Genomic DNA, 25,100 nt, shown 5'->3' on the forward strand with positions numbered 1-25,100 from the left:
ATCTGCTGCATCACTGCTTGAAAAAGGCTGACATATGCTTTGGAAATGCTGTCTTTGGATTTTTTTGCCAGCCTTGGGACAGGTTAGGCGAGACGAGCACCCACCCCTTTATTATACTACCTATTACCTGTGCTGTTGTATGCATACACTGTTTGCCATGGGTCACTCACGCACAGACTTCCATGGCATACATCGTTCCTTTGTTTTTTTTAATCCTGCCCTTCCCTGCTAGCCAGCCCCAATTTTTGGTAAAGCTTACACAAACACTAAGGCCCCCTTTACACATCTATCCGGATTTCTTATGAGCAAATCTTAATTGAATTTCTAACCCATAGGGTTCTATAGGGCTCAGGCACCCTTCAGGATTTTTCATGAAGGGTGTCCGTGCCGGAAAACAGGCCCAGGAATTATAGGACAAGTTCCAGATGCACATCTGGAAACTGTTCGGAATTCTGGATGCACTGCTTGGCAGCCCAGGCCAGCGTCAGCACCCAAACTAGTACTGCCGGGTGCTGATGCTGGCTCTTTAACTATATGTGTTCTAGAGATGAGCGAACCTCAAGCATGCTCGAGTCGATCCAAACCCGAACTTTCGGCATTTGATTAGCGGTGGCTGCTGAAGTTGGATAAAGCCCTAAGGCTATGTGGAAAACATGGATATAGTCATTGGCTGTATCCATGTTTTCCAGACAACCTTATGGCTTTATCCAAGTTCAGCAGCCCCCGCTAATCAAATACCGAACGTTCGGGTTCGGATCGACTCGAACCCGGTTCGCTCATCTCTAATGTGTTCCTAATCAGGTGTGCATTCAGTTAAATGCAGCATTATGCCTCCGGCCACAAGGTTTCACCCTCTCCAAGCCTTAATTTCAGTGTACATATCTAATCCACCAGTTGACAAAAAAAATAAAAATAAATTATATATAAATACTTTTTTAATTTACATTTTGAGGCTGGGTTCACACTACGTATATTTCAGTCAGTATTGTGGTCCTCATATTGCAACCAAAACCAGGAGTGGATTGAAAACACAGAAAGGATCTGTTCACACAATGGTGAAATTGAGTGGATGGCCGCCATTTAATGGCAAATATTTGCTGTTATTTTAAAACAACGGCTGTTATATTGAAATAATGGCAGTTATTTACTGTTATATGGCGGCCATCCACTCAATTTTAACATTGTGTGAACAGATCCTTTCTGTGTTTTTAATCCACTCCTGGTTTTGGTTGCAATATGAGGACCACAATACTGACTGAAATATACGTAGTGTGAACCCAGCCTAAATGTAAACTTTTCCTCACTACTTACTTTCATGGAATGTATGAACAAGCCTTTTATGCAATGGATATTGATGCTGTCATACTGATCATAATGTTTCAAGCTTCTACAACGTAAAGATTACATGTAAGTCGCTTGATGTAATAGATATCTGAAATATCTGTGGGTTTACTCAGTCATAAGAATCCTACAACACAAACATAACTTGGCAACTTACTTGTTTTCATTTGTTTTAGCATTATCAATAAGTATAGCACATCCATAGATATATTTTCATATAGGATGACAGGAATAGCACAAGGTAATGAGTAATCGAGATATTCTGGGAACATATGTATCAACATGTGAACACTAAATCCTGCATCTGTTTAAACTGATCCAACTACATTCTGCTACTACATTCATCATATGCTATTTTGATAGTTTTCAAGATCATATAGCTATTCAATATGCACAATGAGGGAGACTTGTCGAGTCTAATAGTTGCGATTTTTCTAAATAGTTTTAGCCATTTGTATTTCTCTTTGTGCTTGATGAATTTTTCAAAAATTGTGCACGTATTTATTCATCTGGTGTGGAGCAGACATGGCCTGTGCCAGCAGATTAGGCGCACTCACCCGACAGAGTGAATATTTTGGCCAACACTACAAAAAGAAGAATACTAAAATAATTGCAGCAAGGAAATATTTGACCTGAATCACATGACATGAATACTCATTGGCAAATACCAATATTATTGCCTTCATGGTCCTTGATTTTTGGACTAGGGCAGAGTCATGCTGGGACAGAAAAGGGCCTTCCCCAAGCTGTTCCCACCAAGTTAGATGCATACAACTGTCCATTTTGAAAACCATAACTTTTTTATTGCTGCATTAAAATAGCTATATTAGGGCTTGTTCTTCGTAGAAGGAATTTTGTTTTTAACCCATTGACAACACCCACCATACATGCACGGTTGATATCTGCTGTGGATGACACGGTATGTGTCAGCTTCCATCAGCAGCAAAAACTTGATGGGCAATCTAATTGGCACATAAGCCCTTAATTTGCCATTACAACCCATCCACACCCCAAAATTAAGTCATAAGGCTGCAAATGATGTAACAGAGGGGAACCCCTCACTCTGATTACCTATTTACATGCCGCAGTCATGACCCCAGCATCTAAGAGGTTAAATAGCTGGGCTTGGAGTGATCTTTAATGCTGGCTTTTATAGCAGGGTATTGGCTGTGTAAAAGATGGTGCAGAAATGTCCAGCTTATCATGGGGTAATAGGACACCACAATGGGAAAGGGTTAAAATGTCTTTGCATACTAAAACATTAAAGGGGTTATCCAGCGTGGGGGCTATTTTTAGATCTGGCCAGGGAGGAGGTGGCTGAAAGAAAAGACGTCCACTCACCTCCCCGGTTCCAGCGGCGTCTCCCGTATCACAGCGCTCCGGTGCCCGGCCGCTTCCGGGTGTCTGACGCGGGCCCGAGACGTGACGTCTCAGGTCCGCTTAGCCACTCAGTGAAGGAGGCGGAATCCGTTCTAAGTCCGCTCAGATCCCGCCTCTTTCACTGAGTGGCTGACACCTGGAAGTGGCTGGGAACCGGGCATCGGAGCACCACGATGCGGGACCCGCCGCTGGAACCAGGGAGGTGAGTGGACGTCTTTTCTTTCAGCCACCTAGATCTGGCCGGGCAGATCTAAAAATAGCCCCCACGCTGGATAACCCCTTTAACATTACTCTTCCCTATTGAACTTCTAAAAATCTATTCTGTAGACTTATGGCACATGCAGTGAAATGCAGCCCTCAGGAATATCAGGATTTATTTCAAGAAAAAAATGGGGAAAATTACAATGGGGAAAAAATAGAATAGGACCTCTTATACACTCCATCCAGCAAGCCAAAGCCAACCAAAAATTCTCTGTCTACACGTACCAGGAAGGCACGTGGAACACACGTGGAAAGAAAATGAAACAAACAAAGAAACAACCAGGCATATTACTAAAGCTCTGTATGTCACAGCAATAACTGTAGGTTCCCAACCCCATTGTGGAGCTCCACAGCTCGTAGTCTACAAACACACACTAAGGGTGCCTTTACACCTACCAGATCTGCAGTGATTTCCCACTGTCGATCCAGTGTCAACGCATCCCTATGAAAACACATACTCGACATCCCGCTGCGAGTTTATAAGTTAACCCCCCCCCCGGTGGCCGGAGCATACATAACCTCCTCCCCGCTCCGGCTTGCTTTGTGAAACCTGCTGTGGATCTGGTGTGTGTGGAGGCACCCTTAAAAGGGTTATCCGGAGAGCAGAAAAGGTCCTACCTCTTCTGCTCTATGGCACTTTACCCCCCTGCCCGTCTGAGCTAGTAATAAGACAAGAGGCAGAGGGAGCAAGTTGCAGGCAATGACCAATACCTGCCCAATGTTATCAATGTCATGGCGACATCAGGCAGCTATTGGACATTCCGTGCTGGTAGGACCTTTTCTGCTCTCCGGATAACCCCTTAAGGCCATGACCACAAAGCAAATTTTTTTGCCCTTTAACGCAGGTCTTTTGAGACAGCCATTATTTTGCGCTAAGATAATGGCCGTATCATCCGATTTGTATTGCATTTATCCAGCTTTACAACTAAATTTGTCACACAAAAACAACCTGTTAGCTGGTTTCACATAAGCAAAAATGTGTCCATATTACAGCTGCCCTTTCTGGTCAATCGCGGGTCTAATGACCTAAATTGACAGCATGATAGTTCACTATGTACAAAGTCTCACTATCCAAAGTAAGGCCACATTCATACTTCCACAGTGATGTCTGCATCTACTGACAGCAGTACAGATGTGCACCCGTAGCTGTCTGCATTAGCACACAGCCATTCCTTCAGAACAGAGGACCCATAATACGTATGGGTGTATGTATGGGTCCATAGAATTGAATGGGTCATTATTCAGAATAAGTGGATGTGTGAAAGAGGCCAAACTCATACGGTCATAGCTGTCTATTTTCATATTCATTATCCCTGACCACAAAGGTTATTATTACACACAGCAGATAAGCTGCAGAAGTGGGAATTTCCATCAGAATATTTAGTGCAACACACTAGCACATCCACACACTGTGGAAAAACAGAAAAAAATCCATGCCAGAATTGACCTGTGCTGCATTTTGTGACTTGACTGTGATTTTTCCTTACTGACTTCTATGTGGAAGTCAAATTCAATAAATCTGTACCGTTGCGGCTTTTGCTGGAAAACACTGAGAATTCATATCAAACAGCAGTTGTTTTTTTTTAACGAACTGATTTTTTTTCCCCCTAAATTTGCATACAGTATATGGATTCCACAACAAAATCTGCACAATTTAGTGCACATTTTTCACAACAGGATCCATTGGCAAATCTGCAGCTTTGCCACAACAAGATCCACATAGGTAAATCTGCAACAAATCATGTAGATTTTGGTTTTGATCTGGTGCAGATTTACCTCTGTGGATTTATTGCAGTTTTTTTTTTAACCCACTGAAGTAAATCATGAAAATTAACCCCATCTCCCCCCCAAAAAAAATATGCTGGGGAATTTAATTTCTGTGTGAGTTCCATGAAGAATTTTTCAGCAGAATTGAGGATGAGATTTCGGAAATTAGGTGCGGAATATTCACAGCATCCATGTATGCACATGCTCATGCGGACAAACCATTACAGTTAAAATTTTGCCTAAATTGCTGAATAAATGTCTATTTGCCTGGCCATTTGCTGAGTGACCATAATTGTGAAAAGAAAACAATGTATAAACTGATAAAAAATGTACTACTGATGCTACTTATTATGAGCATGTTTATTATTTGGAACAGACTATAAACAGAGAACTGGTCATAAAGGATAGACTGAGCTCTCTATTCTTCTCCAATCCATTCCTGGCTTTGGCTTCAATAATCTGCCTGTGTAAAGGTACCATTAGGATATCCATCAATCGCTAATAAGCCACAGATGTCGGCATTGCACCAATCAGTGATTAATCCCCTGTCCTGAGGTCAATCAATCATTTTTACCCGGAGAACCCCTTTAATGACAGATGATGGACAGGCCGGGTACACCTGAGCAATGTCCATACACCCTTAGGCTATGTTCACACTACGTATATTTGAGGCTGTATATCAACCAAAACAAGGAGTGGATTGAAAACACAGAAAGGCTCTGTTCACATAATGTTGTAATTGAGTGGATGGCCGTCATTTAATGGCAAATATGTGCTGTTATTTTAAAACAACGGCTGTTGTATTGAAATAATGGAAGTTATTTACCGTTATATGGCGGCCATCCACTCAATTACAACATTATGTGAACAGAGCCTTTCTGTGTTTTCAATCCACTCCTGGTTTTGGTTGCTATGAGGACCTGACATGAGGATCAAATACAGCCTCAAATATACATAGTGTGAACCCAGCCTTAGGCTGCGTTCACACTACTATATTTCAGTCAGTATATTTCAGTCAGTATTGCAACCAAAACCAGGAGTGGATTAAAAACACAGAAAGGCTCTGTCCACACAATGATGAAATGTGAACGCAGCCTTATAGGGTAATATAAACTATTAAAAACTTTATGTACCATCCCTGCACCAACTTCACCATAGGCAGAAAACAGATACACAAATGCAGTTAAGTGATGACAGTCAAATGCATGGATTTTTTTTTATCCTTTATGGTTACAGAATATCTAAATTACATCCGAAAGTAATCTCTCTATCATCATACTTACAGGATCAGTGATCATGGCGCGTAGATGTGAAGCCAAGGCTAGGAATGCCAGTGCATTAAAGATAATCCCATTGATTGTGCTATAAATCAAATCTTTGGATGGCAGCAGCATAACAAAAATAACAACAAACTCTGCATAGAAAACCAGAAACCAGGTAACTATGGCACATGCAATGCCACAGCCATCTTTGATAAACCACACTTTATCCATGGAGTTATCTACTGGTGGCGGGAGACACTTCTCTGGTTGGAGGTATTCTGCTGTCCTCTCAATGTCGCGGTAGCGGTGGTTTGGGGTTGGCATGGTAAGCTTTATAGTCCATATTTTTAGCCTAGAAGAGACACAAAAAATTAATTTACAAGAAATAAGGTAAAGATAAAATTAAAATAACCCCTACAACAAAAAAAAACCCAAAAAATATTAATGTCCACAATGATTAATTGAAAAGTTCATAAATTTTATTTCTACAAGAAACCAGTCCCCCCCTAAAAAACACATACAATGAAGACATTTAAAACCATATTAATCGGGAGTCAGGAACATCTAATCACAATGAGGTAGTTTACACATACAAAAAATACATAAACTCTGGGCAATGGGAATTGAGAGGTATCAGTACAAGTTAGTAATACAAAACAACATATGTAATATGATGCTGGCAAAATTCCTCTCAACCAAAATAGGGGAACAAGAGCAAACTATATTGCACACCCAATCTATTGCACATGGATAAATACCCAACCTATATTGCACAAGACCCAATCGGCCTACAGATCATATGGGTAGAATTGCACTAGTCCCTTTGTTGGTCAACTCAAATCCCGATGTCTGTAATACAGAAACCAATAAGGCCCAAATACCTCCCAACTCTCCCCACATATCACCCTATACCGACCCGGTGGCCATGCGTCCTGACTCCACTCCTCCACACTCCAACGCGTTTCGCTACCGCTTTGTCCAGGAGCGATAAAGATAAAATTAGCCATACAGTATGGCCCAGAGCTTTCAAAGTGTGTAAAACAGAAACTGGTGTAAATTGCCCATAGCAACCAATAACAGCTCAGGTTTCAGGTACAAAAGATGCGACGTTTCGACCTCCTCACGAGATCATTATCAAGCATTATGCTTGATAATGATCTCGTGAGGAGGTCGAAACGTCGCATCTTTTGTACTTCTCTGTATTTTTTGGAATAAATCACCTTTTACACGTATGCTGGTGTGCTGCGGAACATCTTTACATATCTATCTATCTCCTATCTATCTATCTATCTATCTATCTATCTATCTATCATTACATCTAAGTATTTTGAATCTCTGAGCAGCACTACTTCTGATAGTGAAGATACAGGGTGCCCGCAGGTAGTCTTGACCAGGACTTCCACAATATTCCAAAGGATCGCCCACAGCACTCCAGTTCGTGTATCAGAATACGTGATTTATTGTAACATAATAGTGCAGCACAGTTGCACTACTATGTTACAATAAATCACGTATTCTGATACACGAACTGGAGTGCTGTGGGCGATCCTTTGGAATATCATTACATCTATCATCTATCTATCTCCTGTCTATATGTATGTATATATATATATATATATATATATATATATATATATATATATATATATACACACACATATATACACACACACACACACACAGATAGGGGGAGATTTATCAAACATGGTGTAATGTGACACTGGCTCAGTTGCCCCTAGCAACCAATCAGATTCCACCTTTCATTCCTCACAGACTCTTTGGAAAATGAGAGGTGGAATCTGATTGGTTGCCGGGGGGCGACTGAGCCAGTCTCACTTTACACCATGTTTGATAAATCTCCCCCACAGTATATAGATAGATATAGCAAAAAATATAGGCAGCACAATAAACGAACTGTGGGTGCCAGCAGACAAATCCCAGACCTTGGATCAAGTCAGCTAGTAAAAAATACTCTGATGGTAATACAAACGTGAAAACATGAATTTATTCCATATAACAATGTGCAGCAAACTTCACAAGTAATATAAAACGTTTTGGCGTCTCCTATGCCATTTTCAAGTGCCACTTGAAAATGGTGTAGGAGGTGCCAAAATATTGTGTATTACTTGTGAAGTTTGCTGCACATTGTTATATGGAGTAAATCGACGTTTGTATTACCATCGGAAAATGGGGTTTTCAAAAGGGGCGTGTCATAATTATCGTTCAATTTATCGTTACCGCAGCTACATGTACGATAAACCGCGATATTGATTTAGGCCATTATCGCCCAGCCCTAGCCCCCACGCTGGATAACCCCTTTAAGGACCTGCAATGTTCAGCATGGAGAAAATGTTTCAGTGGTGTTCCTAATGATGAAGAGGGTGGGGAGAAGGGACGGAGGGGTGTTGCAAAGTTAGGGCTCAGATATTCTAAGCCACTCCCGTTGGGCACGGAGCTGCAAGTTTAAAAGTATTTCTTTAGGACAATAACTTGCCGAACGGACCCCAGGACAGATCTTGGATTAAAAGCAGCTATCTGAAGATACAAGTGGTTTGGGGGGGTCAGATTGTGGGATTGTGGGAGTCTCTTTAAAGATATTATGTTGTTCCTTACCCACAGGATAGGGAAAAAGTAAGAGATTGTGGAAGGTCCAACCTCCGCCAATCTCCGTATTGGACCCCTGGCATCTGTGCTATGATTACAGCCACGGGTATGGCATGTGACTTTGCAGCTCTATTCATTCCTAAGGAGCCGCCAGAAAGAGCAGAGTAAGCCAGAAAGTGCTTACTCTGCTCTTTCAGGTGGCTCCACAGGAATGAATGAAATATGAATAGAGCTTCTTTGTTATTAATAAAGCCGCGGGTGACAGCAACTGTATTTATTTATTTTAACTTATTTTATTAAGGATTTTTTGCAGAAATAGGGGTTACAGACATTTCAACAGAAACATTATCATAGTGCTGAAAGTGTACAATGACATTAAGGGCCCAAAAGTCCAACGGAGAGCATTGTACGGCAGTAGCTGGATAGCATCCATAAGGCCCTTCCACCGTGTATGCATAACTCAACAGCCCCAAATGAAATTCTCGAGCTACTACAAAAACACAGATACGCATACGTTCAGCAGAAAACCTATTACACAGCAAGCATGTAAAAACAGATTTGCAAAGAAAGGGTGAACAAGCAAGACTAACACAGACAAAAGACACGGGGAATAGCACAAGGGGGAACAGACATAAACAAACAATGTTCACATAGAAGGAAAAGCACGGCAGAGATAAGAGGCCTATATTGTCGCAAGACATATGGAATGTAACCACAGTGCCCCTATGACAAGAGGGAGAGGAAATCAGGTGAGCTCTCAAAAAGAATCCATGGGGTCCAGAGCTTAGACGCGTGTTCCATGCGATCCTGCAACCAGCAACTGACGATATGGAGATCGTCAGGGGTACAGAGGTCACCCCCAGCAATCTCTGACTATCCAGTGAATAGTTGATTTTGCCTGGACAACCTCTTTAACCATTATTCACATTGGTCATTAACATACATGTTATAGATGAATCTCTACATCTATTCATCCTCTGACTGGTAAAAGAAAATTAATGCATAAAGTGAAAACTTTATAAACCCAAAGCAGTCACTTACATTCAAGAAATCCAGCCCTGACTGGATAAAAAAAAGGCATTACATCTAACGAATGAAGCTACTTGTGTATACAAAAAGGGACATGAAAACCACCTGAACTTCTAACATGTAAACTGTGTATAAACTACTGTTCATAGAACAAACAGCTAGCAAACAAACAATTTAAACAACAGACCACCAGGCCTGGCACACAGCTGTAGAGAAATCAAAAGCCACCTCACCAACCTAGATCCAGCTTGGAGACATAGTGATGCCTGTGACACTAGAAATGTTGGCAACTAGGAAGTAAAGTGCGGCTCATACTGACAAGTCACTTCCTTATGTAAACCTGTCCCAGTCCAGCCCTTCATACCCGCCCATCTAACACAGTAACTACACATCCAGAGAGAAAGCCTATCATACCTTACTGAGAACTGGGCTCTACCCTATTATTAGTCATGCAGTCACTTGCAGTGCAAGGTCCAGTTTTAGAATAAAAGCTAACCCTAGATAATCTTATAATAGTGTGTCTAGTAACCTGTCCTATAAAGTGCTCTTCACACCTCTACCATCAGGACATCCTACTGTGCCATATGCTATCAGGGGGCATACACTGCCTTACTATTCCTATTCCCCATCCCACAAACATAAGGCATGTCCCTAGTACTGTGCTATTGGATGGGTCTGTAACAAAAAAAGCCAGTCCCAAATCATGAATTGGTGAAAAAACTTAAATTTGAAAATATTCTTCTGTTATTTATAACTGCATAGGTGACATGCTGAGATGGTGGACCGTCTTTATGCTAAGTTTCAATGTCTCCGCATATTGGCCATGTCTCTCTAATGTGACCCTGGCACCCAGTACAGGATACACACACTGACTGGCTACTACATGGCTGGTTCTGCAAAAGAGGACGCTCAAGTCAACACCTAAAACTCTGCTTCATGCATGCAGATATATCATGACACGGCTGTAATAGTGCTCAAGGTCCTTCCTGTATCTCCCTAGACCTGTGTTTAGATTTGCTCTGCAGTGATGGACAGTTTTATCACCTACACATACAGTAGCTGTCCATATTCTGTTACCGACGTCTAAATATTTATAAGCATTCATGACGAAGTATCTAATACAATGAACTCTCAGAAGCACCATGGCTGGGCTCCATCCAGGCATCAGGTGACATCATCATGTTACTGCTTCCAGGTGACACTAAATAGTACTTGGGGTGAGGTTTATAAGTATTAACCACCACTCTATCACATGTGCACTTGCAAAATCCCAGCTCTGTCCTGATGACTTCCAAAATCAGCTGGATTAGTCTACAAATGAGCTATTACTAGTAACCATGTTTCTGTTTATGGGCTCATGCATACTGGTTCTGTACAAGACTCAGTCTGACTGAATTAGACAGAAAACAATTGTTGCATGCTCTAGCATACTCTATGTCCTACAATGTGTATTCGGGGGCCCAGTGCTGCAAGGCACCTGTGTTAGGCCCCGTTCCCACTGAGCAAAGGTAGCGGAATTCCGCGACGGAATTGTCCACCGCGGAATGCCGTTAGCCTCCCACTCATAATGGGAGTCTATGGGAGGCAGGCGCTCCTGCTCTGTACGCGCTGAAGAATGAACATGTTTATTCTTCAGCGCGTACAGAGCAGGAGCGTGCGCCTCCCATAGACTCCCATTATGAGCGGGAGGCTAACGGCATTCTGCCGGGACAATGCCGTTGCGGAATTCCGCTACCTTTGCTCAGTGGGAACGGGGCCTTAGGCTGGGTTAACACTGCATTTTTGCAATCCATTTTTTTTATCCGTTTTTTTTTTGCAAAAAACGGATGGAAAAAACGGATGCATTAGTGTGCATCCGTTTTGATCCGTTTTTCCATTGACTTCCATTGTAAAAAAAACGGATCAAAACGGATCTGTTTTTTTAACGGACGCAAAAGTAGTGTCAGCTACGTTTTTGCGTCTGTCAAAAAAACGGATCTGTTTTGATCCGTTTTTTTTTTACAATGGAAGTCAATAGAAAAACAGATCAAAACGGATGGACACAAATGCATCCGTTTTTTGCAAAAAAAAAAAAAAGTGGATGAAAAAAGAAAAACGGATTGCAAAAACGCAGTGTGAACCCAGCCTTAGTCAAAGGGCGCTTATTCATATAAGTGACTTCTGAAAGGCCAATCACTGTAAGGACAGCGTGTTCGTGTTATTCATACGCTCATTCATACAACTTACACTATAGACAAACAATGTACATTAATTTTGCTGTACACAACTCATACACAGTCCCTGATGTTAGGAATTACTGATACCACATGAGGACACGGATCAAGCTGATAGATGGAGAATAACACTCCATCCTATGTTTGACCCCATGCATAATGTCCACAGACTTGTGTTCTTCCCTATCTGACTACAAAGACAGAATTAGATCAGATAATACAAAGTGGAAAGACGTATGGTGATGACTTGAGCTTGATGTGGGCACAGTGGATTCCTGTCACAAGCCTTTTTCATGCACATTGCACTGTTTATTTAGTGTCCATACATCAGACTCCAGGAGGAAAACAGCCCAGCATTGGACAAAGAAATTGCTTGTTCAGTTGTATTGTGAAGTAGAATGACATTTCACTATAGTGCAATGCAATGCCAGGCTGCTTTCCCACAATTCCCATCTCCAAGAGATACTGCAGAATGTAACCGAACCCTTAGCTGTACACCAGGTCCATCTTATCCCTGGGCTCTATCTGGTATACTAGAAGTCAATGTGCTTAAAGTGAAGACAAATGATGCACACGGACAGAAGAAACAACTATAACATAAAGAAGAGCCCTTCAGTCCCTCATATTAGTGCCCCCTATTATCACCACAGAAGATCAGTAAAATAGCAGGAGTGTATAGGGGTATATTACCACATAGCAGATGCTTCCTATATAGATAATGTCCCAAATTGTCCCCAACAATTTACAGTACAATATATGTGGTTGTGCTTTTAAGATCTCATCCACAAATATAATCACAGGATACAGATTATGCTGTAGATTCTCTGATCTGGAGCATGAACGAATCTGCCAACTGTAATTCACATTCCCAACGTGCTGTAAGAAGGTTTTTAGGACAAGGAGACACATGGTACCTTTCATATATTCTGCTGTGCTTCAATAACGTAGAAAAATGGTTTTAATCTATAGTAAATGAGTCAAAGAGGCTTTCAGAGCTATTAAAGTGCATCAAACTGTAAGTCCTCATCCAAACATGTCAAATCTTTGGGCAGACGGCGAAATTCGCCAGAGAATATCATTAAGTTTATATGACAGGTGGATTCCGTGTCTCTGCACGTACCCTAAGTATCCATTGCTGTATCCCGGGTCAGGGTGGGTTCTGACCAGCTGTCAGGACTGACAGGTTCCCTTTAAAGTGTACCTATCATTTGATGCTGGCGCTAAGATACACTGTCAAAATCCTGCCAGTGGACTGGCTGTATACAATGCAGTAGATGCTTCCGAAAGAATTGCGTCTCTAGCAAAGGCCTAGACAGACACTGTACCGGCAGGATTTTGACAGTGTATCTTTCCACCAGCATCCAAATGATAGATGTACTTTGAATGCATGACTGACCTACAGCTGCAAGATCCACATGCCATTAATTTTTAACTGAAGCGTTGTCTAGCAAGCCCTAGACAGGCTCCATCCTGTGGCCTTTTATTACCCTTCTATTCATTTTTTGGATGTGCAAAAAACTGATGCAAAACTGATACATCACTGATCCTGATTTTAGGGGTCCCAGAAGAAAAACCTATGTGTGGATGAGGTCTACACCTCCTCGCTCCTACCTCCCTTACCTGACCTTGCTGGGGACTCTGCTTCCAGGTGTCAATCAAGCAAGGAGGGAGGAGAGAAAAGCTTCCAGCACTGTAGTTATTCAGGAGCTTGGGAAAGCCTCTGACTTTTTTTTTTTTTACTAGAGTCTCCTTGACATAACAGTGTCAGCAGTTTGGAACCTAAATGACAGAATCCCTATAAGCTGCAGAATTTGCATTTCCACAACGGATTTAAAGTGTACCTATCATTAGAACAAACTTCTGACATGTTATATATAGCCACACGTCAAAAGTTTGTATTGGTGGGGGGGACTGGTGCTGAGACCCCTAGAAGACCCCTGCTAGAAGGAAGATGCCCCTTCATCTCCCCTCTCACTGCTATAGTACCAAAAGACGCGACTGCTGGAAGTTCCTCAGGCTTCATTATAATTCCCACCACTGCTGTATTAGCGGTCAGAGTGGAGATGACAGGGCAGAGTGCGCACTGATAAGTGCTTCAGCCCCAATATTCTAGTAATCGGTGGTGGTCTCACCCATACAAACCGCTGACATGGGGCTAAAACATTTTTTGCAAATACTTTGGAGTGCTGCGGTGGTCTATATACCTAAATATTCAGATATTAGGAAGAGCCCGGCACTCACCAAGTGTACACCCCTTAGCTGATGAAGGCCATGCTTGGCCGAAACGCGTCCTTGTACCATATGTTTGCTACACTACAATAAAGAAGCATAATCTACTTGGTGAGTGCCGGGCTCTTCCTAATATCTGAATATTTTTCTCACCTCGAGCACCACCGCCACGGAAGTGCCGTCTTCTACATATTTCTACAGTATATACCTAAATAGACAGATGGACAGTACAAAGGAGATAAGAGGGACAGGAACATAAGATGGATACACATACAGATACATAGATAGGTAACTAGATAGCTAGGATATAGATGAATATATATGTGATGAATAGGAGATATATATATATATGATAAGATAGGATATAGGTACCCAGATAGATGATACAATATACATTTATGTGTGTGTGTCATAGGATATAGAAACATAAATACACTGATAAATAGAGACACATTTGCCTTGTGAGAGCCGCAATAAGTCTCAGGGCTGTGGAGAAGCGTGCAGTACATAGGGGGCTGCCAGCTGCCCCCCTCTGCCCCGGGCTGGCACACACTACTATACACTCTTCCCCGTCAGAGTTCCCATAGGTTGTCTTACCATTCACAATGTCCTCCGCGCTTCCTCCTTATAACAGACCGGTGACAGCCCCGGGGTTTCCCCACCCACACTGAGAGGGTGGGGGTGAAGGGGTAGAGCAGAGGGCACCTCCGCCGCACCCACCACTTCGCACAGCACTAGGGGGAAAGAGGGAGGGAGTGTGGACAGGAGCTGGGCCGCACGCTGATGACGTTGTGTTGCTAGGTGTTTGTGTGGGAAGCCCGGCGGTCCCGCTCTGATGACGTAGAAGGCGTGTATTGGCGGAAGAGGGGAGAGAGGCAGCATGGCTACGGTGGTTCTGAGTGAGGCGGAGAAGGTGTACATCCTGCACGGAGTCCAGGTGTGAGGCCGGTACAGCTGGCGGGGACACTGCCGCCGTTATTACACACGGGATTCTGTTACCTATAGACTGCCGCACCGTTATGTGCTCTGTGTCCTCCTGTCATGTTCTGTTATACGCTGTGCACAGCTCAGTATTAGATGTAGGCAGTGGTCACCACTAAAAATGCGCTTATGTGTGACTGTGAATGGCGTTTGGCGTTTTCAGGAAAACCATATTTAGGGTGGGTTCACACACAACATGATTCCATAGTGGCAGCAGGATTGTCATCCCACTACCAGTATGTAAGAGTCAGCCCAGTACATACATTACTGATCTGCTCTCCGGCTTGCTTCGGGGGCTCCCAGCATCTCCGCTCGGCCAATCATTGCGCTGTGGCGGGGCTAAGGGGGCTGACTTTTACATACTCGCAGTGGGATGACAGGTAAGGATCTGCTGCGAATCCATTGTGTGTGAACCCACCCTTAGGCTATGTTCACACTACGTATGAGACCAGCCATTCCGTGACCTGGCCGGGTCATGGAACGGCCGGTCTCTGGCCGGATTATCTCTACTTAAGTACCGGCCGGATGATCTTTCCGGCCACAGAGCTCTGCCATCGGCAACAACGGCCGTAGTTTTACGTAGTGTGAACATAGCCTTATGCTGGGTTTACACGGAACGATAATTCGCCCAATTGAACGATTAACGATTTTGAAGCAACAATTTGGTTTTTATAACGATCAGCGTTTAGACGGATTCGTAAGAAAAATCGTTATTTCGATCGGTTTTTAAGATCGTTTAAGCCCATCTTTCACATAGGGTGAATCGTTGAAAGACTGTTTACACAAAACAATCTGCGAATATTTAGCGGACGACGATTTGAGATCATGTTGTAAGATCAAAATTAACGATTTTTCGCTCATCGCTTGATCGTTTGCTGTGTTTACACGGAACGATTATCGCTCAAATGAGACCGTTATAGGAAAAATTCGAATGATAATTGTTCCGTGTAAACCCAGCATTAGGGTGGCTTCACATGTAACGGATCCGCAGCGTCCAGATCGTGAAGCGATGCGTCCAGATGCGTCCAGATCGTGAAGCAGGTAATGTATCATCCCCAGGGAAGGGGATTAATGTTGCTGGGACTTACACACTCACAGCGTGATCACAATCCCACTGCGAGTATGGCTTCTCAAAATCAATGACGAGATCCGCAGCATAAAATTCGCTGCAGATCAGTTACATGTGAAGCTACCCTTAGGGTGCCTTCACACCTACCGACTTGCAGCGTTAATAACGCTGTGAGTCGGCTAGGTCCTGGCAGATCACTGTCAGTACATACACGCAGCGGTCTGAACGACCACTCGCTCCACGGGGTCCCGGCGTCCTGCTCTCCGGCCCGGCCAATCAGTGGCTGCGGCAGGGCAAAACACTGATTGGCCGGGCGCGAGAGCAGGACGCCGGGACCCCGTGGAGCGAGTGGTCGTTCAGACCGCTGCGTGTATGTACTGACAGTGATCTGCCAGGACCTAGCCGACTCGCAGCGTTGTTAACGCTGCGAGTCGGTAGGTGTGAAGGCACCCTTAAAGAGATTTGGTAGCTTTATGCTGTCCTGTCTAAGGGTAGTATGTAGTGACAGTGAAGCTGAGCAGAGTTCTCTGCAGCTTTTTTGCAGATCTCCTGAATAACATGGACAATAAGTAGTCTTCTCCATTATGTACATGAGCCCAGTAGTCCTCATTATTCATGAGAAGCAAAAAACTCCGCCCACCAGATAATTGGCAGTATCTATTCTTGCTGTGTATAGGCAGTCACCTGTCAATTTAGTAGCTGGAGGGTGGGGGGGAGGGTTGAGGCAAGAATCATATTATCCTGCATATTAGGAGAATTGCTGAACAGAATGATGAAAGTAACACATCAATCTGTTCGGCATTTCTGTCCGCTGTGATTCAAGTCACTGTGGCTTGAATCTTTCTAGTATCAGTACATCATTCATAGTGAGTGTCATCTGCTTTTGTAGGATGATCTGCGGACAGATGGCAGAGGCTGTGAGGACTACCGAGGGATTGAAGTGGAGACAGATGTTGTCTCAAACACTACTGGATCTGCCCGTGTGAAAATTGTAAGTTATAATTGTTAGGAAAAGTCCAAACCTATTCTGAAACAGATTATTCTTCTTTTGTCAGATCTGTGTAGAATGCAATAATTCTGTGTATAAAATTATAGGATAAGGGCCCATAGACTTGGACATGTGCTGCTGATCTGTACAGGAAATGGTAAAAATGTATGTTTGCTGCGGGTCTAACCACTGCTAACCCCACTGACCGCTAGAACAGAGGCCTCATGTACCTCAAATTAAAGGGGTTATCTAGCATTAGAAAAACATGGCCACTTTCTTCCAGAGACAGAACAGTTTTTGTTTCTAGGTTGGGTTTTGCAGCTCAGTTTCATTAAAGTGGATGTACCATCAAGCCCAGGCTGAAGCACTGGAGGCTGGCCAACCCACTCACCCCCAGTGGGAGGAAACCCCCGCCCCTCTATGATATGGCTTCATTGATTGTAATTACTACATTTGTTCTATACGGTGTGTGCACTGCTGACAGATTTTCCATTAATTTCACTGGAGTGCATTATTATTTTTAAAATATGTCTGTATTTTTATTCTATAATTACAGCCGTATTTCACCTTTATTTTATGGTTTGTGAACTTCATCTAAGGGTACAAACCCACTTGGCGGGTCTGCAGCGAGTCTCCATGCTGCGTTTTTGCAGCGAGACTCGCTGCAGATCCCGGCCCTATACTTTTAATGGCAGACAAACACGCAGCAGGGATGTACATCCCTGCTGCGAGTTTGTCTGCAGCCCGCCCCATTAACCCCCCGGCCGCCGGAGCTGATACTTCACCTGATCCCGGCTCCGGCGGTTCCCGATGTCTTCAGCAAGCCAGAGCGGGGACCAGGTGAGGTATATGCTCCAGCCAGCCCCCCGCAGCCCCGGCCGCCCGATCGCCCCGGCCGCCCGATCGCCCCCCCCCCCCCCCCCGCAGCCCCGGCCGCCCGATCGCAGCCCCGATCGCACACACGCCCCCCCGCAGCCCCGATCGCCCCCCCACGCCCCCCCGCAGCCCCGATCGGGCGGCCGGGGCTGCGGGGGGGGGGGGGGGGGGCGATCGGGCGGCCGGGGCGATCGGGCGGCCGGGGCTGCGGGGGGCTGGCTGGAGCATATACCTCACCTGGTCCCCGCTCCGGCTTGCTGAAGACATAGGGAACCGCTGGAGCCGGGATCAGGTGAAGTATCAGCTCCGGCGGCCGGGGGGTTAATGGGGTGGGCTGCAGACAAACTCGCAGCAGGGATGTACATCGATGCTGCGTGTTTGTCTGCCATTAAAAGTATAGGGCCGGGATCTGCAGCGAGTCTCGCTGCAAAAACGCAGCATGGAGACTTGCTGCAGATCCGGCAAGTGGGTTTGTAATCTTAAGCTATGTTCACACACACAGTATCTTTGCTCAGTATTTTTTAACCAAAACCAGGAGTGAATTGAAAACACAGGCTCTGTTCACAATTAAGTGGATGGCCCACATTTAAAGGCAAATGATTGCCATTATTTTAAAACTTCTGTTATTTGCAGTTAAATGATGGCCATCCACTTAGAGGGGTTATCCAGCACTACAAAATCATGGCCACTTTCTTCCAGAGACAGCTCCACTCTTGTCTCCAGCCTGGGTGAGGTTTTGCTGCTCAGTTCCATTGAAATGTATGGAGCTTAATTGCAAACCGCTCCTAAACTGGAGACGAGTCGTGTTGTCTCTGAAAGAAAGTGACCATGTTTTTGTAGCTCTGGATAACCCCTTTAATTTCAACAGTGTGTGAACAGAGCCTTTCTGTGTTTTCAATTCACTCCTGGTTTTGATTGCAAAATACAGAGCAAAAATACAGCGTGAAAGCATAGCCTCAAAACCAGGAGTCAGTCCAAAACTCAAAAAAGATGCAAATTGTAGCTTTTGCCAGTAGTTTTTATATCTGTTTCACTTCTCTTAAAAATACTGTGTGTGAACTCAGCTTACCTTAAAAAAAAAAGTGCTAAATGTTATCTTGAGTGATAAGACTTACTGTAGGCACACTGGAGAATCAGTTCTGTGCTGCCCTGTAATCCCCTTTCTGTGTAAGGGACTTCTCTACACAGCTGTAAAGCCTAAATTCAGCAGTTTACATACCTTACTTTATAATAGATTTCTTGGTGCTTGGTCCAGTGAAAAAATGTTTTTTTATGATTGGTGAATTGTGCCACCTGGACGGGGCTCCATGACCACTGTGCCACTTGATCTCGCCCACATAAGTGCTGTAGGCATTAGAACTGCCGGCCTAGAGGTCTAAGCCCCACCCCCTCTAGGTCGTCCCATTCCAATGGCCTAGACGATGATGACGTCACTGAGGAACAGGGCGCTATAGCAATGAAGTGGGTGGGTTGCACAGTGGCACAGCAGTCATGAAGCCCCGCCCAGGTGTCACAATTCACCAACCATATTTACAACAGTCTCTAATACAGTATAGCTTTATAACTGTCTGCACATAATGCATGTTCCCAGCACTAACTGGACTGCAAAACATTTTTACTATATCCTAAATAATATATCCATCATTATTATACAGTCACATCTTTTTCTGGATGACTTATTCTTATTGTCTTTCAGGGTCACACAGATGTCCTAGTAGGAGTCAAAGCGGAGATGGGAACACCAAAGTTGGCCCATCCTAAAGAAGGCTATCTGGAATTTTTTGTAGATTGGTTAGTAGATAACTCTCTGCATTATGAATAAACAAGAATGGGGATGTGGTTTCACTGTTTCAGGAACACATTCAGAAAGCATATGTGGGAACACAGCATAAAAAAAATCTGTTTTTTATATTCACTATTACATTATGATCCTCACTTGAACACTGCACTGTGTAAGAGCACTCGCTGCATGTACTGAATCAAGAGCCACTACACACAGATGTATCTGGGACATGGGCTACAACTGTCCATTCTTTGTATCAAGTTACTCATGACCTAGAGACAACTTCAGGAAAGGTCCTTTCTCTTCTGCTCCCCAGCGCTCCACAACCGTCACCCCCCCACCCCCGCCCTTATAACTTTTGCAGAGGAGAGTGGGACGAAAACATGTTGCAGAGGCTGTGGGCATTGCATGCCGGCGAAACCTTGTCTGCGTGCAATGTCCAATAGCTGCCAACATCAGGCAGCTATTGGTCATTGCTCTCAACTTGCTTCCGCCCCCCCCCCCCCCCCCCCCCCCCCCCCGTCTATTGAAGTTATCAGCACAGACAGTCAGAGGGGGGAACTGGAGTGATGGGGAGCAGAAGAGGTAGGACCTTTTCTACTTTTTAGTTAACCCCTTTAATTTTACAAGATACTAACTTTAAGGTTTTGGGGGTTTTTTTTAGCAGTAAGCTATAGTTGTCAGTGTTAAAAAAGTAAATGCTTTATGTAGATTTGTGTATATCTATGTAATATAATTTCCCTTTTGTAATTTGATTCTTCAACAAGAGTCAATGGAGTCTTAAGCTTGGTGCAGTAGAAAATTATTTTAGAAGCAATTCCACTGTAGGTCCCATAATTCTATATAAAAGGCTTCAGAACACATGCTGTGAAACATGTGGGGGAGGGGGGAGAGGAAATGTTAAGGAATTGTAAAGTTACAGGTGTTGCCCATTTCTTATTTTTTAGATTCATTTATAGAATTAGTAAATGTCTTTAAAATTCCACTCTCATGCGTTGTATACAGCTGCAGTATGCCCATGTCTGTGAAACAAAACAAATAGTCCATAATAAAGCAATGAATGGATTAAACAGGATAGTTCATAGTGATGCAATACATGGGATAAATAAATAGACTAAAAATATTCTCACATTCATTTATGATTGATTGATTGAATAAAGAAAAGAAAGGAAACATTTACACAACCCCTTTAAAAGACTTTGCAAAGTTAAAGGGGAACTTCAGGTAGAGAGAACCCAATTTAGAAAAAAATATATTTGCTTTGTTCTGTATTGTGTGGTTGTACTTCCTGGTTGATCAGTACTACAGTTTCCAGAATGCAATGCTTTCCCTCAGCTGTTCATCATAGTCCTCCACCCTGTCCACCATTGCCCGCCCAAATCTGTTGCAGAACATCTAGGCTGTGTTCATACATTGCAGTTTCATTGTGTTACTGAATTATTGCAGTACTTTATCATTTCATTGTAGTCCCACCCACACAGCACACTGTATTCTCTACCTGTAACAGCACACTGTATTCTCTACCTGTAACACCACACAGCACACTGTATTCTCTACCTGTAACAGCACACTGTATTCTCTACCTGTAACAGCACACGGTATTCTCTACCTGTAACACCACACAGCACACGGTATTCTCTACCTGTAACACCACACAGCACGCGGTATTCTCTACCTGTAACACCACACAGCACGCGGTATTCTCTACCTGTAACACCACACAGCACCAGGGGCGTAGCTAATGTCTCCTGGGCCCTTGTGCGAGAGATCAACGTGGCCCCCCCCCTTCACGACCAAGTAATGCTATTGGTGTGTGTAATATATATATATATATATATATATATATATATATATATATATATATATATATATATATATACACACGCCAAGACAGATATTACCAATAACACCAGCGTAAAGGAAGAGAAAATATTATCACCATACATGTTACCACCATACTGTAACTGACCAAATCCTGTATACTGAGACCAATATTACCAGTATATAGGAAGGAAATATTACCGCCACACCACAACCACTACCATCACCACCATATTGTTACTGACCAAATCCTGTATACTAAGACCAATAAAACACACTACCAGATAACAATTAACAAATAATTCCACCACATACTGACTAACACCGCCACATACCGACTAACACTACCACATACTGAATAACACTGTCACATGCTGACTAACACCAACGCTGCTACTAATACCACCACCACATACTAACACCACCGCTGCTACTGACTAACACCACCACATACTGACTAACACCACCACATACTGACTAACACCACCGCTGCTACTGAATAACATCCATTGTACACAGATCACTATAACGTCATCCAGTCATATAGAGGCTGATGCAGCTGTACACAGGTTCTGTACTCCATATACATTACAGTGCAGTTATATCAGGTGACTCACAGGGGACGTGACTCACAGGGGACGTCTTCTCTGATCGGAGGTCTTCCCTTTTCATCTTCTTCTCCATCTGCCCTGGGCCGTTATGAGAACTTCTCCGAGCGACGAATCCACAGAATCTGCCAGAGAAACATATTAGGCTCCTCACTCTGGCACCATCCTCATCTCTATACACACTGCACATCTGTATTGGCCCCTGTACACCCTCATTTAGTAGGTAGGCTGACTGTATGTGACCCCCCCCCCTTATAGTATATGCCCGCCACTGTGCAGCCTCCTTATAGATGCTCCCCCCATGTTGCCCCCCTTATAGATAGCCCCCTCTTCTCCCTCCCTTATAGATGGCCTCCTCTCTCCCACCCCCTATAGATGGCCCTTTCCCCCCTCCCTCCTATCGATGGCCCCCTCTCTACCCCCCTCCTTATAGAGCGCTCTTCATAGCAGGTGGGGGCCGGCTGCAATCAGCAGCCGGCACCTCACCGTTAATGACACGCTGCAGCGTGACATTAACTCCTCAAATACCGCGATCGCGGCGAGGCCGCAGCGTTTAAGTGTAAGTGACAGGGGAGTCACACTGCGGGGGTCCTGATCATTAAAACGGACCACCGGAGGTCTCTCACCTGCCTCCGTGCGGTCCGATCGGCGCTCTGGTCACTGAGCCTGCACAGGCAGGCTCAAGGAGAAGAGCGCAGATAACACTGACCAATGCTATGCCTATGGCATAGCAATGATCAGTGTAAAAAAGTAAAGTATTGTATGTACAAGTCCCCCAAAGGGACTTAAAATGCATAAAAAAAAATGTTAAAATCACCAACACACTACTCCAAAACCCCTCCCCCAATAAAAGTTGAAATCACCCCCATTTCCCATTATATAAATAAAACATATAAAAAAAATAAATAAACACAATATACCGTAGCGTGCGTAATTGTCCAATCTATTAAAATATAACAAGCGTCATTGCGAACGGCGTACACGAAAAGAGGGGAAAAAGTGCACGGATTACTGATTTGATTTTACGTTATATATATATATATATATATATATATATATATATATATTATTATAAAAAGATAATAAAAAGTGATTAAAACGTCCGATCTTCACAAATATGGTATTATTAAAAACCAGAGATCATAGTGGAAAAAATGACACCCTATACAGCCCCATAGGTGAAAAAATAAAACTGTTATAAGCGTCACAATAGGCCCATTTTATTAATATTTAATTGCCAAAAAAAAGGATTTCATTAAAAAAATATATATAATATATATAATTAGAGAATCTGTGTAAACCTGCATATGGTGGTGTTCAGGCTGACCTATAGAATAATGGTATCATGTCGCTTTGACCATATAGTGCATTATGTAGACACAGGAACCCCCCAAACGTTACCATATTGCATTCTTTTTTACGATTTCACCTATTTATATCTTCATAAATAATATATTTGGGGTTCCATCATACATGTAATGTAAGACGCCATTACAAAGTACAACTATTCCTGTAACAAACAAGCCATTACATGGCCTTGTAGATAGAAAACTGAAAGTGCTAGAGCTCTTAGAAGGGGAGGAGGGAAAAACTAAAGAGATTTGAAATAGTTAATTTTTCCTACTGAAAGTCCTTGTTTGAAAGCATGTCGACTTTCTGCTCCATGTGAACATACTCTTGAAGAGTATGTATCAGGTACCTGTACAGAGGAAAACAGAGAATGCCCTGTGTAATTAATGTGCAGAGTGAGGATGAAAGTGATGGAACTGATTTGTCCTTATCTCCTGTTTAGGAAATCCTGATAAAAAATAGGACAGGTTCTATAAATTCCTGACCTGTTTTCCTGAACAGACACCCTTCAGGAAAAATCATGAAGGCTGTGAGTGTTCAATGCAACCCAATAGTTTTAGGAAGTCCCCTGACAGGAATTCCTGATAAGAAAAACGGACAGATTTTCCTCATGTGTGAAAGGGGCCTCACTTAAAGTGTCACTGTTAATAGTACAGGCGATTTTAAGAAACTTTGTAATTAGGTTTATTAGCTGAAAAATGCATTTTTATCATGAAAAAGCAGTTTGAAGCTTTCCCCCCTGTCTTTATTGTTCTCCTATGGAGAGAGGGAAATGAGACACCAAAACAGGACAACAAAGAGTTAATTTACAACTACATGACCCAGCTATCTCCTCTGACAGTCAGCACTGACCTTTCTGACCTCTGAATACGCTGTCACCCACCTCCATGTTGTGTAATCCTTTGTTCTCCGCTTTTGCTGACGACTCATCTCCCTCCTTCCTTCTCTCCCCTCCCCTCCCTATAGAACAGACAGGGTACGTCTGATGCACCAAGTCACAATTTTCTGATATTTTGCAGTGAATGGAAAAGAGGAGGGAGGGGCGGGGGACCTGGGAAAAGTTTTTTTAAATTCAGATAATGGCATATTTGCCTAATAAGCCCAATTACAAAGTTTCTTAAAATCGCCTGGATTATTGATTTCTGCAAAAAAAAAACAAAAAAAACTACAGTGATTCTTTAAAAGAGAAGTCCTTTGAAATTTAAAACAGGCAGGGTGGTGGGGGAACTTAATATACAGTCTTGCCTCCTTAGTGCCGCTCCTGGTCCCTGCTGATGGCCACTGGCTGTTATATTTGACTGAAATCTGGGGACATCACACACATTCCCGGCTTTTCCAGCTGTAACATCACATCCTGGCTGATCAATTGCATGCTCAGCAAGTCAGTAACTGGGGCGGTGCTGTGCTCTTGTCACTAATTGGCTTAGCAGGAAATCGTTCAGCCAGGTATGTGACATTGCAGAAGGAGGCGTCTGTCAGCAGTGCTATGGGGCATAAGGATAAGTAAGTATACTTTATGTTCCCGCACTCCCCTGTCT

The 25,100-nt window shown here is 43.4% G+C and overlaps 2 protein-coding genes across 6 annotated transcripts in view; one reads left to right on the forward strand and one right to left on the reverse strand.

Annotated features, from left to right (window-relative positions):
• Window positions 1-15,002, reverse strand: part of ZDHHC3 (zinc finger DHHC-type palmitoyltransferase 3) — a 45,180-nt gene extending 30,178 nt beyond the window's left edge. Inside the window, exons 1-2 of one of the 4 annotated variants that reach the window (XM_069958374.1) lie at window positions 14,684-15,002; window positions 6,033-6,363 (exon numbers count right to left, since the gene is read on the reverse strand). In XM_069958374.1, coding sequence (XP_069814475.1) covers window positions 6,033-6,335 — 303 coding nt within the window. In that variant the 5' untranslated portion in view covers window positions 6,336-6,363; window positions 14,684-15,002. Of the gene's footprint in view, window positions 1-6,032; window positions 6,364-9,877; window positions 9,949-14,683 lie in introns of those variants that run through there. The other 3 variants (XM_069958375.1, XM_069958376.1, XM_069958377.1) reach the window with 3 other exon arrangements.
• The window catches only part of EXOSC7 (exosome component 7), a 39,252-nt gene continuing 28,970 nt past the window's right edge, over window positions 14,819-25,100 (forward strand). The window contains exons 1-3 of one of the 2 annotated variants that reach the window (XM_069958379.1): window positions 14,819-15,023; window positions 17,026-17,127; window positions 19,697-19,791. In XM_069958379.1, the coding sequence (XP_069814480.1) occupies window positions 14,967-15,023; window positions 17,026-17,127; window positions 19,697-19,791 (254 nt within the window). In that variant the 5' untranslated portion in view covers window positions 14,819-14,966. Of the gene's footprint in view, window positions 15,024-15,173; window positions 15,247-17,025; window positions 17,128-19,696; window positions 19,792-25,100 lie in introns of those variants that run through there. The other variant, XM_069958380.1, reaches the window with a different exon arrangement.

This window comes from Dendropsophus ebraccatus, chromosome 2, assembly GCF_027789765.1.
Source record: "Dendropsophus ebraccatus isolate aDenEbr1 chromosome 2, aDenEbr1.pat, whole genome shotgun sequence".
NCBI classification, from domain to species: Eukaryota; Metazoa; Chordata; class Amphibia; order Anura; family Hylidae; genus Dendropsophus; species Dendropsophus ebraccatus.